The sequence below is a fragment of the Emydura macquarii genome, unplaced genomic scaffold (assembly GCF_026122565.2).
Source record: "Emydura macquarii macquarii isolate MOO-44397 ecotype Brisbane River unplaced genomic scaffold, CSIRO-AGI_Emac_v2 contig_3128, whole genome shotgun sequence".
In the NCBI taxonomy this organism is placed as follows: Eukaryota; Metazoa; Chordata; order Testudines; family Chelidae; genus Emydura; species Emydura macquarii.
Window position 1 is genome coordinate 7,151,596 of NW_027133265.1, and position 18,518 is coordinate 7,170,113.

An 18,518-nucleotide genomic window follows, 5' to 3' on the forward strand; every position below is an offset into this window, starting at 1 on the left:
AATGGCACTGAAATTGCATTAATATATTATTTATTTTTGTAATTAAAAAGCCTTAAGATTATATGTATAATACTTTATAAAACAGAAAGCCCATATGCATATATACCAAAGCAACAGTAGCTAAAAACTAGATAGTTGTCATGAGTACAGTTGACACTGAGGGGGTTGCAGAAGCATTAAGGAACTATACAAGGAGGAACAGTTGTAACCCTGCACACAAAAAATTCCAGCACTTGCACGGTAACACATAGAGACACAATGCAGGATTCAAGGATGGCAAGCCTTTTTCCAGTCAAGTCCAACTGCCAGTGTTGGCAACACCTGTGCATCAGTGCAAGCAATTTATTGTGTCTGCACGAGATGTGTGACAGGGGTGACAGATACTTACAATCCTAACATTTTCTAGTTTAGACAAGGCTATAGGCTGTTTTTTCCCCCATTATTATAGTGGGAGCTGGTAGCACTGCCTATTATTAAGATTGCCCAATACTTCTCACTATAAGATTCTATTTTCAGTTGTTTATAACTTTGCCAAACTTCAAATATTGAGGCTGAAATTTTACATACTGAGCAGCATCTACCTTACGCTGATTAGTTTTGGAAAATCTGTCTTAGTCTCTGAAAAGACTGGCAAAATAATATATTTTTCTTCAATGTTAAAAAATTCTAGTGATCTTTTCTTTGACAAGCGCTAGTGCTCCCATATCTTTTCAAATCTCACTGTCACTGTAAAAGAGAAAAAGTTTAAAGATCTGAATATTTCAGTAATTTTACGCATTATGAACTGACAGATCTCAGATCAATGTGATACTAGTAGAGATAGCCAATCTATTAATATTATCAATATTGGTTTCAAAATATATTTTTTGCTACTGTACCATATGAAGTTTGTCATTTATCCAAAAAGTTGTTGTAACTGTTTAACCCAAACATACTTAAGTGATATGCAAATAAACATGTACTACAATAGCTTGTTTGAAACAACCGGGGATAGCTGTATAGGGAAACACATTACAATGTTGTTTTAAGCTTCTCCAGTCTTTCAACAGACCACAACAGTTGGTCAGGAAAATTGGGGGGGGGGGGGGGAAGCTTCATTGGTGACTGAATCAAACAAATGGCTGATAATCTGGGATGTGATACAATCATTCTGTCTGGATATTCAAATGAAGAGTGTAATTTACATTTTTTCCCTAAGTCCTTTTAAAGACAGTGTGATCTTTATGTTAGCATCAGTTGCCTTGATCTTCTACCATCAAAGACTCAGAAAGCAACAAGTCAGTTTTATATATCAAGGCCCTATCCCTACAATCTTCACATACCTAGAATGCCTATTGAGATAGGATCAGATACTTACTAAAAACATGACAGGATGGTAGTAGGTACAACAGAAAATCTAAAATAGATTGTGGATTTACAATGAATACTAGATAATTTAATTCTGCTTCAAAATGCAAATGCCAGTACTTTATACTGTGAGATATATGGATTTCTTACTTTTCAGATAACTCAATATGCTGAATGCTTCCAGAGGAATCATTTAAAAAACAACCTACAAAATATTGGGTCTTCTGAAAATTCATTGAATTAAAAATAAATACTAGTACTACAAAAAATAATGGAATTCTAATTGCAACATTTTTCAGGAGACACATTTTTGTTATATTTTCTTGTTCCTCAGGATTACAACAACAAATTTCTTCAGGAGATGTTAAAAGCACTGCCATCATTAGAAAACAAAAAGATTTGTAAGTAATTTAAATTAACAATTGGCTCAAACTTGACTTAAAAATGTAAATTTTGAAGAAAACTAATCAGTGTTTCTTAAAACAAACAAACAAAAACCTAATGAAAATTGCTTTTTTTAAATAAAGCAACATTCTAATGCAGTGTTTGAACCCTAAGATTGCAGCATAAAACTAGAATATAAGAAAGTGAAAGGACCAGAAAGTGATTAATAAAAGTGAAACTGACTAATCTGTTTTTGCATCTCTCTCATATTGGGAAATGAAAAATGACACAGAATCATTAGTAACGGAAGTGGGTAACCTCATTCCCATTTTACAGATGAAGAAGCTGAAGCACAGACAGCCTGATTTTCAGAAGTAATTATTATCCCTGATAAACCAGGCCATAACTGATTTGCCAAAGCTAAAAAGCAAACTAGTAAATTAGATTTTTAATCTTTTTCAGTTGATATAGTCTAAAAAAAGATATAATTTTGCTTCAGACGTACTTTTAAAAAGTATGATTTTTCACTGTACAATGTCCCTTCAAAGCACAAACCCCAGTCTATGACAGGATTGGATGGGAAGCACGTTTCTCATGTTATAGCAACTACAACTATTTTGTAATGTAAATGAATACCTTTTCATGATTCTGAAGCAAAATATTAAATATAAGCAAAACATTAAATTTTCTCATACTTGCAGCATTCACACACATGAGCGAGTCTCATTCTCTATAACCAGAATCAAATCACAACCACTCCAAGACTTTACACAGATCTGGTTGTTCATAAAGGGTTAAAATCCTGACTTCCAAGAAATAGGAATGTGTCACCAGTCCACTCTCGCACATAGTGATCAGTTTAATGTTATTCTAGGCAACTTTATCAAATACAAACAGAGATAACCACCTACTATAATTCTTTAACATTATTTAAACACTTTGTGTGCTCTTTCAAATGTCAGCTATTTTAGCTACTCTTAATTCTGGTAGCAAGAACATCTGTGGATCAAATCAGGGTCTAATGAGGATTAGTAAGTATCTACAAATACACAATTAGAAGTGTTGAAAAGTGATATATTTTCCTTTCCATAGGAATCACAATATCATAGCATAGTAGGTAATTTGTATAAAATTACCTAAGTGCAAGTTTGATTTGCACTGGATACATACAGTAACACTTTCTAGCTTTGTTCTGTATTTCTTTAAATAGAAATAAAAATTCACAAGCTATGCTAATGTTCCAAATGTAAAAGTAACATTCCACATGATCATGTACATTCATCAAGGAATAACAATGCCTATACAAGTAAGACGTTGGCAAAACACAAAACCAGAATCTAAGGATTTAAACAGACTAGTAGTATGATATAATTAAAAAGTTAAAATATTATCTGTGACAAGGTAGTAAAGGTACTATATTAGACTGGACCTACTTCTAGTCCAATCTGATTGATGGAAGATACAAGCTTTCAAACTTCATAGAATGCTTCAGTTCAACACTGCAAACAAAATATGTTCTGTTGTGTCAGACAAACAGATTCATATCCAAGATGCTTCTTCCATATTTTCCTTCTCTAAGTTTTTTAATTTTAAAAATTCAAAGACTACTTAAACCTGTTGCGAAAGTAAAACAGACTTCTCTAATTATAAAATTCCAACAGCTAACCAACTGCTTCACTATGTTTTACCAGCTCAATCTCTTTAACCAGATACGCAATTTGTCTTATCAGTAAAACTCTCAACCGGATTGTAACAGGCTTAAACAGTTTTAAAAAGCACCAAGGTTGAAGACTGTCTGAGCAGTAACTATAGAATTCTGCATAGAAATCCCCTGGAAAAATAAACTAATTCCCAAATGCTCAGGAAAAATTATTATATGATGCTTGCTGACCTACAGAAAAAGAGATGGAATAATGATCTTGCTTTTATATAGCACCTATATAGATCTAAATGGATCTCAAAGCACTTAGTTAACTGATAGTATAGGGCATTCTGCTCAGGCAAAGCAAATCTACAGATTTTCCACTATTAATGTGCAGCCAACCTTTAGAATTAAATTTGGCACTGTTTTATCTGTACAATACCTTACAATATAGAATCGGAAGAGAAAAATACCATATCCACTTTAAATTATATGTGGAATTAAGGCATGTAAAATGTAATTACCCATGTTGGAGTTTGTTCAAGACACCATGGTAGGTTTTCCTGTCCTTGCAAAAAGTGACAAGGGATTCTTAATGAGCACAAGTGACCAGGATTCATCCAGAAGATGATACCTGAAGCAGCACCTGCAAAAGAAGCAACAATTGGGCTTGAACCCTTTTTTCTGTGTGATTTAAAGAAGGTCTGACAGGTTTTTTTCTTTTAAAAAAAGATGTGAATTAGCTTTGTTTTTAACATAATAAATTCAAGTTAATTCTAACCTGTTTTTCCTTAAAGACCTAGAAATTAGAGAACCAATTGGTTTAGGACATCAGAGATGTCAAGCAAATGAAACCTGATTGAGATGGCAACTGAATTTTATTTGGACTGTTTAAATAATCTCTTTTTTGTTGTTGTTTCTAATGCCTATTCAATGCAGTAATCTGAAAAAAAAATTGGGAGAAAAATGTCTGTTAAAGATTTAGCATCTTTATTAAAGATTTCCTTGTTTTGGTAAAGGTCTCTCATATGGATGTTGAGCTCTCTCAGCTCTTAACTGAAGGAGCAGGGCTTCAGTTAAAGGCTGAAAATTCAAAATCCAAATCTGAGACTTCTAGCAAAACCAAGAAAGACCAGATTTGACATGTGTGATATTTCTGAAGGCAAAAAGCAAGAAAACAAAACAACCCTACTTTCAAGCCTTAATACATTATGAAAAACTCTTAAGCACTGTCACTGATTCACTGGTTCAAAATTGACTGACTCACTGACTGCAGCACTCTGGCTTTTTCTTGGAGGTCTCCCAGCCTAGTACTTTTGAGGCCTAACCTTAGTTTATGAATATTTCATTACCTCACAGTGACATATTATAATTAATTAATTAATGCCTGTGAGAGGTTCATGGGAGCCCATATAAAATAGACAGATAAAATTGGGCCGAGGGCATAGACAAAGATGGTAGAGCTGCAGACAAAATAAAATTGCAAAGACTGAGGTAAAAATCATATGATGGAGAAGAGCCCACCACTGCTCCTGCTGAAGGCAGCTCCTCTACATAGAGTTGATTCATCAGCACGGGGTATTGTCAGAACACTGGTAGGCCTGAAATGTGTCATAGAATATTAGGGTTGGGAGAGACCCCAGGAGGTCAGCTAGTCCTACCCTCTTCTCAAAGCAGGATCAGATGGGGGAGGAATGAAGAGCTGCAAGACACTGAACAGGATTGAGGCATTTCATCATCCTGGACATGGTGATGGTTTCAAACGACAATTCAGATCATCTGTAGTGTTAGGTGATTGTAAAGAAGACTTTACCATGCTCCCCAGACAAACTGAGAGGCAAGATGTCCAGCAGGAAATTAACAGCCCGGATTGGGCACACATCACCCTGCGTCTGCACAGGGATGACAGTGTCTGCACAGTGCGTTGGTTGGACGCACACGCTGCATCCCCTCAAAAATCGAACAGGATCCAGATTCCAGTCCCTCGCCCTGCACCTCCCGCCGATGCCCCACGCCCACCTAGTCACCTCCACCTCCCCCCACAAACGCTCCTCCTCTTAACTCTCGGTCAGTTGTCTTCGCTCCCCGCCCCTCTCGCACCGTGTCACCTCCCGCCTCCAATCTCTGCTCCGCCTCCACCGGCTTCCCAGCCTGAGCCGACCAACCCCCGCACCCGTCGCCTCAGTGACGCCATCCCCAGGCGCCGCGCGCGTTTGGCGTTGGTTGGCGCGAAGGGGCCGGGGGTTGGAGCAGGAGCCGCCCCGCTAACGAATAAACCACCCCGGGCAGCATGGTGAGCGCGGCGGGGGCGGGCTAGTCTCTCCGCAGTGTAGCTAGTGCCAACAGCTCCCGCCCCGGGGAGCGGGCCCCGGTAGCTCTCCCGCTCGGCGAGCCCGGGGGACCCCAGCGCGGGACTTAGCGCTGTCCGGCGCGGCGCGGCGGGCTCCCTCTCTCCCTCGGCGGGCTCTGAAATGAGGCTGCTCTCCCCCCCCATCTGCGCTGCCCCCCTCCAGATGGTCCGAAACGGCTGCTGCCGCCCCGGGCCTCCTTTTGCCCAGCCGCTCGAGGAAGTTTCCCCAGACTCCCCGCTTGTTCAGCCCGGGGGGGCCGCAGTAGGTAGCTGGGCCCGGGATGAAATGTGCTGCTAAAAGCGATGGGTGGGGCAGAGACTGTGGAAACGTGGGGGAGCGCTGCTGGGGACCCCGGGGGCAATGCCCCTCTGTGCTGCTAAAGTCAGTTCTTCTGCTTACTTCACCCTTGTAAGGGCCTTCGGGCCTTTTGTGGGCCTTTTACGGGAAGAGGCCGGGGCAAGTAGTTATTCCCTATCCAGCTTTCCCGCCCTCATGCTCCACGTGTTGGAGTTACCAAAGTGGATTGAGCATGTACTCCACCTGTGATGCTGTGTGTGCCCTACTTAACTCGTTGGCTTGTGACTCCCCTCTTAGGGCACTGATGGCTTGCTAGGCTCTCCTGTCTACACACCGCCTGGAATGAAAATGAATGTTTTCATTCACATCTTCAGTTATTTCAGCATGTCTATACAGGGACACTTACTTTGGACTGAATGCCCCATTTTAACTTGTCAGCAAAAATCCAGTTACATTGAAATATGATCATTCATCCAATTAAGGGTGTCTGAACAGATTTTTCCTGATGTAACTAAAGACATGAATTAAAACATTTATTTTTGTTCTAGTTTATTCATAGATTAAGCCACTCTCCTCCATTAACCAGTTGTGCTAACATGAGATCATTTATAAGTGTTTCTCTTGATCATATGATCTTTTTAAGACCATAAGAATGGTCATGCTGGGTCAGACCAATGGTCCATCTAGCCCAATATTCTGTCTTCCAACAATGACCAATGCCAGGTGCTTCAGAGGGAAAGAATAAAACAGGTAATCATCAAGTGATCCATCCCATTAGCTGTTCCCAGCCTTTGGCAAACTGCAATCCCTGTCTATCCTGGCTAATAGCCATTGATGTACCTATCCTTCATGAACTTTAGTTCTTTTTTGAAACCTTTTTATAATCTTGGTCTTCACAGTATCCTCTGGCAAAGAGTTCCACAGACTGACTGAGTTATGTGAAGAAATACTTCCTTTGGTTTTAAACCTTCTGCTTATTAATTTCATTGGGGGACCCCTAGTTTTTGTGTTAGGAGAAGGAATAAATAACACTTCCTTATTTACTTTCTCTACACCAGTCATGATTTTATAAACCTCTATCATGTCCCTCCCTTAGTCATCTCTTTTCCCAGCTGAAAAGTCCCTAGTCTTATTAATCTCTCCTCATATGGAAGCTTTTCCATACCCCTAATCATTTTAGTTGCCCTTATCTGTACCTTTTCCAATTCCAGTATATCTATCCCTTTTGAGATGGGGTGAGCATGTCTGCACACAGTATTCAAGATGTGGGTGTATCATGGATTTACAAAGAGGCAGTACAATATTCTGTCTTACCTATCCCTTTCCTAATTATTCCCAACATTCTCTTAGCTTTTTTGACTGATGCTGCACATTGAATGGATGTTTTCAGAGAACTATCCACAATGACTCTAAGATCTTTCTTGAGTGGTAACAGCTAATTTAGACCCCATCCTTTTATATGTATACTTTGGATTCTGCTTTCCCATGTGCATTATTTTATGTTTATCAGCATTGAATTTCAGCTTCCATTTTGTTGCCCAATCACCCAGTTTTGTGAGATCCCTTTAACTCTTCACAATCTGCTTTGGACTTCACTCTCGAGTAATTTTGTATCATCTGCAAATTTTGCCACCTCCCTGTTTACTCTTTTTTTGAGATCATTTATGAATATGTTGAACTGTACAGAACCCTGGGGGATACCACTTTTTAACCTCTCTCTATTCTGAAAACGGGCCTTTTATTCCTACACTTTGTTTCCTATCTTTTAACCAGTTACCAGGAGAGGACCTTCCCTCTTATCCCATGATAGCTTAGTTCACTTTAGAGCAGGGGTGGGGAACCTTTGTTGTCAAGGGCTTGATGGTGGCCCTGGCGGCGGGGGAGAATTCGGCGGCGGCGGGGTTCCGTGTGTGTGTGGGGGGGCCATGGGGCAGTGCCCGCCACCGAAACCCTGCCACCGTTTGCCCCGTTTTGGCAGCGGGGGGACTTTGGTGGTGGGCAGTGCCCCACGCCCCCCCACGGAACCCCGCCGCCGCCGTGAAAACGCACCGCCGAATTCCCCCCCGCCACCAGGGCCAGACCAAATGATTTCGGCCCACGGGCCAGACGTTCCCCACCCCTGCTTTAGAGCCTTTGGTGAGGGACCTTGTCAAAGGCTTTCTGAAAATCTAAGTATGCTATATCCACTGGCTCACCCTTGTCCACATGCTTGTTGACCCCTTCAGAGAATTCTAATAGATTGGTGAGGCATGATTTCTTTTTACAAAAACCATGTTGACTCTCCCCCAACAAATCTTATTCATCTGTGTGTCTGATAATTGTTCTTTTAGTACAGTTTCAACCGATTTGCCTGGTACTGAAGTTGGGTTTACTGTCCTGTAATTCCAGGGATTGCCTCTGGAGCCTTTTAAAACTGGCCTCACATTAGCTATCTGCCAGTTATCTGGTACAGAAGCTGATTTAAAGTAATAGGTTACATACCACAGTTAGTAGTTCTGCAATTTCATATTCAGAACTCTTGGGTGCATACCCTCTGGTCCTGGTGACTTATTACTGTTTAATTTATCCATTTGTTTTAAAACCACCTCTAATGCCACATCAGTCTAGGACAGTTTCTCTGAGTTGTCACCTAAAAGAATAGCTCAAGTTTGGGAAATCTCCCTCACATCCTCAGCTGTGAAGACCGATGCAAAGAATTAATTTAGTTTCTTCTCAATAGCCTTCTTTGAGTGCTCCTTTAGCTCTTGATTGTCCAGTGGCCACACTGATTGTTTAGCAGGCTTCCTGCTTCTGATGTACTTAAATTTTTGTTTGTTTGTTACTTTTGAGTAAAAAAAGTGGCACTTTTTTGGTCCTCTTACTATGTTTTTTAATTTGGGGTATACATTTCTATTGATCCTTTATTTTGGTGTCTTTTAAAAGTTTCTATGCAGTTTGCAGGGATTACACTTTTGGCACTGTACCTTTTAATTTGTTTAACTAACTTCCTCATTTTGTGTAGTTCCCTTTTCTGAAATTAAATGCTACCATGGTGGGCTGCTTTGGTGTCTATTCTCCCCTCCCGGAAAGGGATGTTACATTTTATTATGTTAAGGTTATTACCACCATGCAGTTCAGCTATATTCACATCTTGGACCAGATCCTGTTCTCCATTTAGGACTAAATCAAGAATTACCTCTTCTTTTGTGGGTTCCAGACTAGCTGCTCCAAGAAGCAGTCATTTAAGGTGTCAAGAAACTTTACCACTGCATCCTGTGCTGAGGTGACATGTACCCAGTCAATATAGGGATGGTTGAAATCCTCCATCATTATTATTAGTGATTTTTTTTTTTTTTTTTATTTAGCCTCTAATCTCCCTGAGCATTTAAGTGTCACTATTACCATCCTGGGTCTGGTGGTTTGTAGTATCTCTCTACTGCTATATTCTTATTATTCAAGCATGGAATTACAATCCATAGAGATTTTATGGCAGGGTTTGGTTCATTTAAGATTATTTCATTTGACTGTATGCTTTCTTTCACATAGTGTCACTGCCCTACCAGTATGACCTATTCTGTCCTTTTGATACATTTTGTATCCTGGTATTACTGTGTCCTGTTATTCTCATTCCAGCAAGTTTCTTGGTGCCTATTATATCTATATCCTAATTTATAATACTAGGCACTCAAGTTCACCCATTTTAGTAACTATTTAGACTTCTAGCATTTGTACATAAAGCACTTAAAAAAAAGTCACCTTTTAGCTGGCTGCTATTATGTTATGTAATTGAATGGAACTCTTTCATTTGACTTTCTCATCAGATCCTACCCATGTTTTATCCTCTTCCATCTTCTCCTCACTACAATATAGAGAATCTCCATTAATAGATCCTCTCCTAATAGAAGTCTCTGTCCTAACCCCATGCTCCTCTGCACCTGTTGGCTTTCCCCCAGCCCTTAGATTATAGAGCAGTTCTTAAATTTTTTAATTTTACGTGCCAGCAGTTTAGTTCCATTTTGGGTTAGGTGGAGCCCATTCTTCCTGTCTGGGCTCCCCCTTTCCTAAAAGATTCCCCAGTTCCTAATAAATCTAAATCCCTTTTTCCTACACCATCGTCTCATCTACGTATTGAGACCCTGCAGTTCTGCCTATCTAACTGGCCCTGCACGTGAAACTGGGAACATTTCAAAAAATGCAACCATAGAATCCTGGTGTGTGTAATTTGCACTGATTTAAAGGTAGGGTTCTAAACTAATTTAGTTAAACTGGTGCAGTTTTTGAGCTTGTCTTGCCTACACATGGACATGCAGGAAAATTAATCTGAATTGACTAAAGAGGTGAATTGGGAGATTAGGAAAACTGCATTAAATATCTGAATGCTATTATTTGGAATTAAAGTGGCCTTAATGGACAAGTCTATATATGAATAAAAATAACCTGTGGTTGATCCAGGTCAGCTGGCTTGGGCTGTGGGGCTGAAAGATTGTTGTGTACACATCTGGGCTTGAGCCCACGCTCTGGAACCTTGCAGTGGTGGTGGGTCTGAGAACTCAGGCTCCAGCCTGATCCTGACCATCTACATAGCAATGTTTCAGTCATGAAGCCTGAGCCCCTTGAGCCTGAGTAAGTTGACATAGGCCAACTGTGGGTTTTTTAATTCCCATGTAGATATATCCAGTGCGGTTTAGTTCACTTTTGGAAGTGAATTATGCTAAACTACTATAAGACCACTTTATTTGTGAATGAGGGCGTTCATGCAGGGGTTTAATGCAGTTTAATCTACTTAAAATTCACACTGTTAGTATTAATTTTCCTGGATATCACTGTAGCCAAGCTCTTTGTATGTTGACACACATATATATATATATATATATATATATATATATATATATATATATATATATATATATATATATATATATATATATATAATAAAGTCTTAAATAGCTATTTGCTTGTGCCTGAAACTATATAGATGCAAATAACCACTTTTAAACCAATAGGAGTCCACACAGGGATTTTTTTTCCACTTTAACTTTTCAGTTTAGAAAATCAATTTTAGTTAAATTGGTGTAACTTCTGTGGTATGACAAGGCTTCAGGACTGGTGTTCACTCCTATCCTTACACTCAAATAGCCAAAGTTGCAAAGCAAAACTGATTTAGTTATGTGGTTCAAATCTGTGTGTGAATTTATTTAAAAATAAGTGGCCACAATCAGTTTGTTTGCTTCCCATTGCAGCCCTACAGATTATCAGAGTTTGACCTTCACGGTTTTAGCCTACAATCTTGAGATACAAAACATAAGTGGAGGAGAGGGTACTTTGGAAAATACTCAGCCTTATTATACATTAGCAAGAATACCCCTACTATGGCAAAAGACTTCTGTAGTGTTTGTGTGTTCAGCTCGCAGCCAGGAGCGTGGTCCAAGCGCTTAGCTCTCTGTGGGGCTGTCTATCAATTTAAAGCAGTAAAAATTGACAAGAATAACAGCCCCATAGCCAATGTCAGGGGGATGCAGTGTCTATATTGACTAACTAACTAACCCTACCACTCATCAAGGTGGTTCAAAAAAGCAAGTCAGTTTTGTCAGCACAGGGAACGGGGAGGGTGACGGCAGTGTGTACACCAGCACTGTTTTGTAAAAAAGCTGACATCCACAAAACAGTCTAGTGTAGACCAGCCCTAAAACAAATACTTGTTTTTAGTGTTTTAATTGATTCAGTTAAGAAAATTTAATTCTGAAGCCCCACCTTGCAATTTCACTTGGAATGGCCCATTTCAGTTTGGCTTTATTGTACCCTTTTCCTCCCAAAAACTATTTCAAAAACTATCCCAAGACATCTGAATATTGCATAAATATACATTAACAAGTTTTGAGAGAGTGACAAAGTCCTATCCCCACAAAATGCTTTATAACTTAGATTATGGTAATACCCAAAATAGTACTTTCTAAACACCATCCTTTGCAATGAATAGCGTGCGATCTTAAAAAAAAGCCCCCACAAACCTGAATACACAGACCAAACACCACAGAAATTTGCAAGTATATGCTACTTCCCACAGAAGACTTCTACCAGACTTATGCAGGACTAGATTTAGATGCGAACAGGTCCAAAAGGTGCATTTTAAATTAGCCATTTCCAGCCTTAATTACTTAATGTTTGCAGTGAGAGGGCACAAACACAAAACAGAAGCACTTTGTCCTTTTATTTTAACATCGTGCTGTAGGAATTTGAATATATGATATCAGCACTCCTTTCATAGTTCCTCTGGAAAAATTACCTTTGTGTTTCTTCAGAGTGCTTCTCATTTATTTCAGTTTATTGTAGACAAATGTAATGGACGTCATCAGCTTAATTTTACTACTGATTGCACTGAAAAAAAAAAAGTAATGTGCATGAGGCAGTTGGCCCATGGGAGACAGAGCTTATTCTGTTTCACCTATTTGAACGGAACAAACTATTGAAAGCAGCACAAAAAGAATTCTCTCATGGAAGAATTTCCATGAGAGAAAACTATTTAAAATAAGGGAAGGGAATCCAATTACTAATGCCTTGCCTGCAATGGGAGTTTGTCACTTGTGTTCAGTCATTGTTGCAAACCCCTCCTGCAAAATAGGCAAACTGCTATAAACTGCAGTGCAAGTCACAATTTGTCAGCTTTGCTTGTCTGTCCTTAGGGTTTGCACCAGGGCAGCTAAATTGCTGGCTGTAACTGGGACACATTCCCTATGAATTTTTGGGGGAAAAGACAATCCTTGCCTAGAGGTAGCTTGCCAATCACACCTGACTGTTGTCTGTTAGATGGCAGTAGCCTCCACTGATAAGTAGTGTTGGTGCTGATGACAAAATATATCCATAAGATGGCAAGAGGCTTTTTAAAACATTAGTTTCATACAGCATTTCAAGAAGTTAGCATGCACATAATGCTGGGTTTACTCATACCAATACTAAAGTATACAATGACATTTAGAAAAGAATGGTCAATTAGAATGTTTCCTTTTTAGATTGGTTTCCTAACTAAAAAAGGGAAGGAAGTGGTCCATTTTTGGATTAATTAGAACTAATAAGTATTTCAGTGATTTGAAGTCTATTGACCAGTCAGTTGTTTTGTTCTGTTTTTACCTAGGTTATGTCTACACTAGCAACATTTTATTTGTATAGGAATATAGATATACTATACCAGCATGGCACTCAGTGTGTGGCTGCAGCTACACCTGCAAAGCTGTGCTTGGGACTGATGTAAAAAAAAGTAAAAGGAAAAGAAAAAAAGCAGCTCATAAGTAAAACAAGCTATACTAGCAAAACTGCATTTTTACTGGTATAAAACTATCTACAGTAGTAGCTTCTACTAACATACCTCTTTACGTTCCTGACATAGCTGTATTGGCATAAGTCTAATATAGACCAGGCTTATACCAGTTTTTTGGTATCCTTGCATATACAGGGCATGAAATAGGTGCCATTTTGCACCTCCTATAAAAGCTTAATGTAATACAAGATTAGTTTTAAAAGATGTCCTTTTCAGCCTAAGGAATTTGGATTCGCCACCTATTACAGTCCCATAGCATCTAACAAGATTATTTTTTTCCTCTGGAAAAATGGGATGTTTGAAGAAGAATTTGAAGGATAATATAGCAATGCTGAAGATTGTAAAAAGGACATTTGAAGGATATGTACAGCCTTTTAGTTTAATCAATTTAATGTTTAATTAATCACTCAAATCTAAGCGTTTTCAGAAAATGTGTTCCGGTGGTTTATGTACTATTATCTTGAAGCTTGGGCAATTTGCTGAGAAACTCACTTTCATTTTAAACAATTGAAGAAAGTTACTTCTGCCTTGATATGGGGATCAAAGGATGATCTGCAGCAAGAGAATGGAAAATTGGGTTAAAACAGGGAGACGAATTTTGAAGTTAAGAGCCTGTAGATACTGCCTTATGGTTACAAGGTTGTTATCAAAAGACAAGCCATTATATTTGCATGAACAGTGCATGATGGATGAATAGAAGAAGATTGATTGAGTTCAGCAGCACTGGAAACAAGAACACAACCAGCCATTAAAGAAAAATAATTCACTTTGTCTCTTGTCTGTTAAAATGATTAGTCTCACCAAGCCATGCCTAAATACTAAAGGCACCAATGGATTGCAGTTTAGGTCTTTTGTAGACTTTGCTTTGGGCACCCTGTACTAGTGTCACGGCATTACTCATCAGTCCAAGATACTGTTATTATTTTTGGTAGATATTGTTACAAGAGCACAAGGTCCAGTGTATGCCGCAGCCTGTAACCAGTTCCTTGGGAGTGACCCTGTCAGTGTGCCAGATGCCAAGAACCCACACAGTTCCAGAGGGGCTGGCCTGTGGCCTCAGAGAGTGGGCTTTGGGGCACCAATACTCTCTGTGGCTCCTGGTAGCACATTCTGCCAAGCCAACCTGCTGTGGGAGACTTATACTATACTTCTTCAGCATGCTGTGTTCTCACTGAGTATCTGCAGCAACATCAAGCAAGCTTTTCAAAACAAGATAAATTACTAGTTATCTAGCATATAGACTTGAAGTCCTTCTGTTAGCACAGAGGGTATGTCCACACGGGAATAAAAAAATCCATGGCTGAGCCTGGTCAGCTGGCTCTGGCTGCAGGACTCAAAATTGAGCTTGAGCCTAAACCCGAACATCTACAAAGCAATTTTTAGCTCTGTGAGCCCAACTCAGCTGACCTGGGCCAACCCTGGGGTTTTTATCCCCATGAACCCAGCTATAGTCCATCCTGGCCAAGCCAGTGCAAGTTCCAGCTAAGCTCATGAACTCCAGCTTGGTTCCTCTCTCTCCCCCTCTCCCCTTTAACAGTTCCAGGAGAGAGAGGAGCCAGCTTCTTCCTGAAGTGAACTCTTTATCCCTCATCTCTGTCCTTTGTTCTCCAGGCAGGGCCACTGCTGAGATCACAACCCCACCTGCTGGAACTTCCTACTTTTGAATGTTAATCTTTCAGTCAGTTGGACCCTCTGTTTTGGATCCCTTTCAACCAGTTCCTTAATAACCCATTCATTCCACTCAGACAGCAAGGCAACACCAACTTCTGTCTCCTACACTGTTCCAGGAGCACTGTTAACCCTTTTGCACCCATTGAGTGGCAATGTGAAATACAGAGGAAACAGACACACAAGCATTAAAAATATTTAAAAAAATTCCTTTGTCACATACCTTGTATTTAAGCTGCATATTGGTGCAGTTTATATGATAAAAAGGAGACTAGTAGATTGCTTATGCTGGCAAAACTTGTCACTCGGGTGTGTTTTTTCACACCCCTGAGCGATATAAGTGTTGCTGGCATAAGTGCTAGTGTAGACAAGGCCTTAGATTTACTCTCAGATCTATGGAAATGTGGGGTTTTTTGGTTGAACTACCATCATTTGCATAAATTCAGGTAGAAAATTTAAACCATGAACCAACTGAGCGTCTTGGAAGAGAATTTGTTTATAACTACCACCCTGATACTCATTTTAATCCCCAGGAAGTATATTAGCAAGGTTTAATAATTTTGGAAATTACATACAGGTTTTGTTATTAAAAATGAAAATGAAGTCTACCATTTGTCATTTGTGATTCTTTTTGCACTTTAGTTTGGCCAATAAAGACATTAATCAGTTTCATTGGTATCATGCACACTGGCTGTAATTATGTTTGGGTTGAAAATGCTGTGCAAGAATGTGTTGAATCCCAACTAAACTTTTCACTGAAGTATAAACACAATCTAGAGTGATATTTAATTTATAGGTCCCTTTAAAAAAAAAAAAAAAAAAGAAGGGTTAATAGGTCCCCAGAAAGTTTTATTCAGCTGTACATTTAGTTAAAGACAAACTATAAAGACAAAAAACTTTATTTGGTTACCTAGTCCACCCCAACAACATTGCTAGTGCAATATAATTTATATTCTGTGAATATCTGCATACCTGAAACAAGTATCCATGTATATTTATTATCCATTTTAGAAAAGGAACCTGTAATTATAGCATTAAGTCACTTATTTATAAGTGGTACTAAAGCTTAAAGGCTTAGTTGTAGAAGTCACTTATGTCACAGATATCTCATGAATGTTGTAGGTTTATAACCAATGTGTGTGTCAATACTGCATGTAAATTATGTAGAGCTATTCATATTTATTATGACAAATGTATCAGCAGCAGAGAAGGAACTAAGGTCTAAGGTACATTAACAGGTCAGTTTAAATTTAATGTCATGTTGATATAGTCAAAGAGATCTAACTTAATTTCTATTACACCTATGAGAATGATTATTGAAAAGTGAGATGAAACTGCTTTCCTCCTAATTAGTTTACTTTGTAGTAGTAGTGAATATAATATGGTAGAATCCAAAGGCCCCAGGGAGGATTGTTATCAGTCTTCTCTAATGTGGGTGGAGTTTTCAGCAGGTAAGAGAAAAGTGTGACTGTGAAGACATTAGAAATTGGTAATGGTGATTCAGAGGTAGTTGTGATACTTGAAACTACTTCAGTCATTGTTTGAATTTGATATTGTCCCTTTAAATTTAAGAACTATCCACTTAATCAGAAATTCATAACTTGTAAATTACTGGTATTAGTCTTGTGACAAACTAACTTCAAAATAGCTGAGTAACACTAATATAGAAGTACAATTATTTAGGCTTCAAGCTTTTAAGGAGATGCACACAGGAGACCCTTGTGTAAACAGAATTCCATTTAGTTCAATCCAAAAACATTTGCTTACAGGGTCAGTGCTTTAGTTTGTAAATGAAATATAACAAGTTTAAGTTTTCATTAAAGTGAACTCTCTCAAACAAGACAACAGCTCAAAACCTAACCATAAATAAACCACAGGCTTTATCTGGGGAGAAAAAAAATGCTAGTTCTTGTTTAACAAATACATGTTCCATTAGGCCTTCTAATACCAACTTAGGAAGAAGCTAGAGTAGTATACTTTCACATCAATGTTATCTAGAATAAGGCATTTCATTTGACAAAGGCTTTTTTTAGTGACTCTACAGACTTGTGTAAAGATACAGTAATAATAATAGTATGACCAATATTTTAAAAAAAAAAATCAAAGAACTAGTATTACTCACAATTCATGAGGAAATTCTGCAAGCCTTAATATTCTTGGGAAACTACTTAGTTTAACTCTGTTGTGTGTAGAACAGAAAGTAGTGTTACCTGGGTAGATTATAATCACAAGCCACACCCTCTGTCTGCTATAAATTAATACCAAATGACTACCTGCTGCTCCTATAATGGTTGACATTAAAATGGCTGCAAGCCCTGGAGACAATGATTGTAAACCGGTATAAACCAACTACGTGATTTCCATTTTAAATAGTCTGAAACCTTAAGGCTTTTTAATAGGTGCCGTGTCTGTGGGTATACTATGTGCTTATACAAGAGCCTTCTTCAGTCAAATCTTTCATTTCTGTAGTAGAAAACTCGTTTTGTTCTTATCAGATTAGTGGTAGGAGGTGCTCTAAAATGTGTGTTACCCTTTTGAGATCTTTAGGTTTATTGACATTGCTTGAACTTGAAAAAGTTGTCAGATATCTGCTAGTTAGAGAGCTACACCAAACTTCGCTGAGAATCCCACAGCCCTGGTGAAATGACCTATTCCTAGTTCCTGAAATGATTGAGGGTGTTGAGATTCAATATCCTGCAGCTGCCCCTGGGCTTTGCTGAGTTTCATCTGTGTTAGACTCTATCCCACAATTAGGTTATTCATTTGTGCTATAAAAGATTCTGTGACATTTGGGCTATATGTATTAGAGCTTACTGAATATTTTTTGGAGCTAACTGCAACTGTTCGTTATCCTTTATCCCATCAGTAATGTGATTCTATGTTGTGTTTTGCAATAGGATGGCTGGCAGAGATATTGCTCTAAGGGGAAAGTGGTCTCTTGGAATGATCTGTAGTGGAAAGAAAGGCTGCTGCCATGTGTCCCTCAACTGAGCAAAGGTTGCTCTGCATCTGTAAGACCTGTATTGACTAGTTAGAAGTACATGCAGCTCTATAGGTTTTAGCAAAACTTCTAGATTAGTGAATGGCTGAAGAGTTGTTGAGAGAGTAATTTGCTTTTTAAAAAAATCTTGCTCTTTTGTTGAGTGAAAAGTCAAAGTGTTGTGTTGCCTTTTTAAACTTTATCTTTCCCTTTTATTAGGATATCAGAAAATTCTTTGGGGTTGTATCTACTGGGAAGAAACATGAATGTGAGATAGTGAAAAAGACAGAGAAAACTAAAAATGGAGAGGAGATTTCAGATGGGAAGAAGAAAACAAAGGAAATCAAGGTCAGTTTGCTTTCCTCAGCTGCAGGTTGTTCAAGACTTGGATTTGAAGGTTGTTCTACTATGGGATGCTTGTGTCTGTGGTTCTCCCCTTACAATTGGCTTGTATTCTTGGTTTAAATGCTATTTTCAATGGTTTCCCATTAGCTTGTTTAAAAAAGGTTGAGTCATTCCTCTATAGTCAAAACCAACAGAAGTTCCAGTTGGCCCTTA

At 38.8% G+C, this 18,518-nt stretch overlaps 2 protein-coding genes across 7 annotated transcripts in view; one reads left to right on the plus strand and one right to left on the minus strand.

Moving 5' to 3' along the window:
• Window positions 1–17,212, minus strand: part of KLB (klotho beta) — a 49,452-nt gene extending 32,240 nt beyond the window's left edge. Inside the window, exons 1-4 of one of the 4 annotated variants that reach the window (XR_010916835.1) lie at window positions 17,103–17,212; window positions 13,805–13,864; window positions 13,184–13,237; window positions 12,175–12,375 (exon numbers count right to left, since the gene is read on the minus strand). Coding sequence is in view for 3 of the 4 variants with exons in the window: in XM_067531213.1 (XP_067387314.1) it covers window positions 3,898–4,019; window positions 17,103–17,109 (129 nt within the window). In the remaining variant the exon portion in view is untranslated. The other 3 variants (XM_067531213.1, XM_067531215.1, XM_067531214.1) reach the window with 3 other exon arrangements.
• Window positions 5,591–18,518, plus strand: part of RFC1 (replication factor C subunit 1) — a 76,312-nt gene continuing 63,384 nt past the window's right edge. Inside the window, exons 1-2 of one of the 3 annotated variants that reach the window (XM_067531211.1) lie at window positions 5,591–5,666; window positions 18,180–18,308. In XM_067531211.1, the coding sequence (XP_067387312.1) occupies window positions 5,664–5,666; window positions 18,180–18,308 (132 nt within the window). In that variant the 5' untranslated portion in view covers window positions 5,591–5,663. Of the gene's footprint in view, window positions 5,667–5,871; window positions 5,986–17,152; window positions 17,319–18,179; window positions 18,309–18,518 lie in introns of those variants that run through there. The other 2 variants (XM_067531208.1, XM_067531209.1) reach the window with 2 other exon arrangements.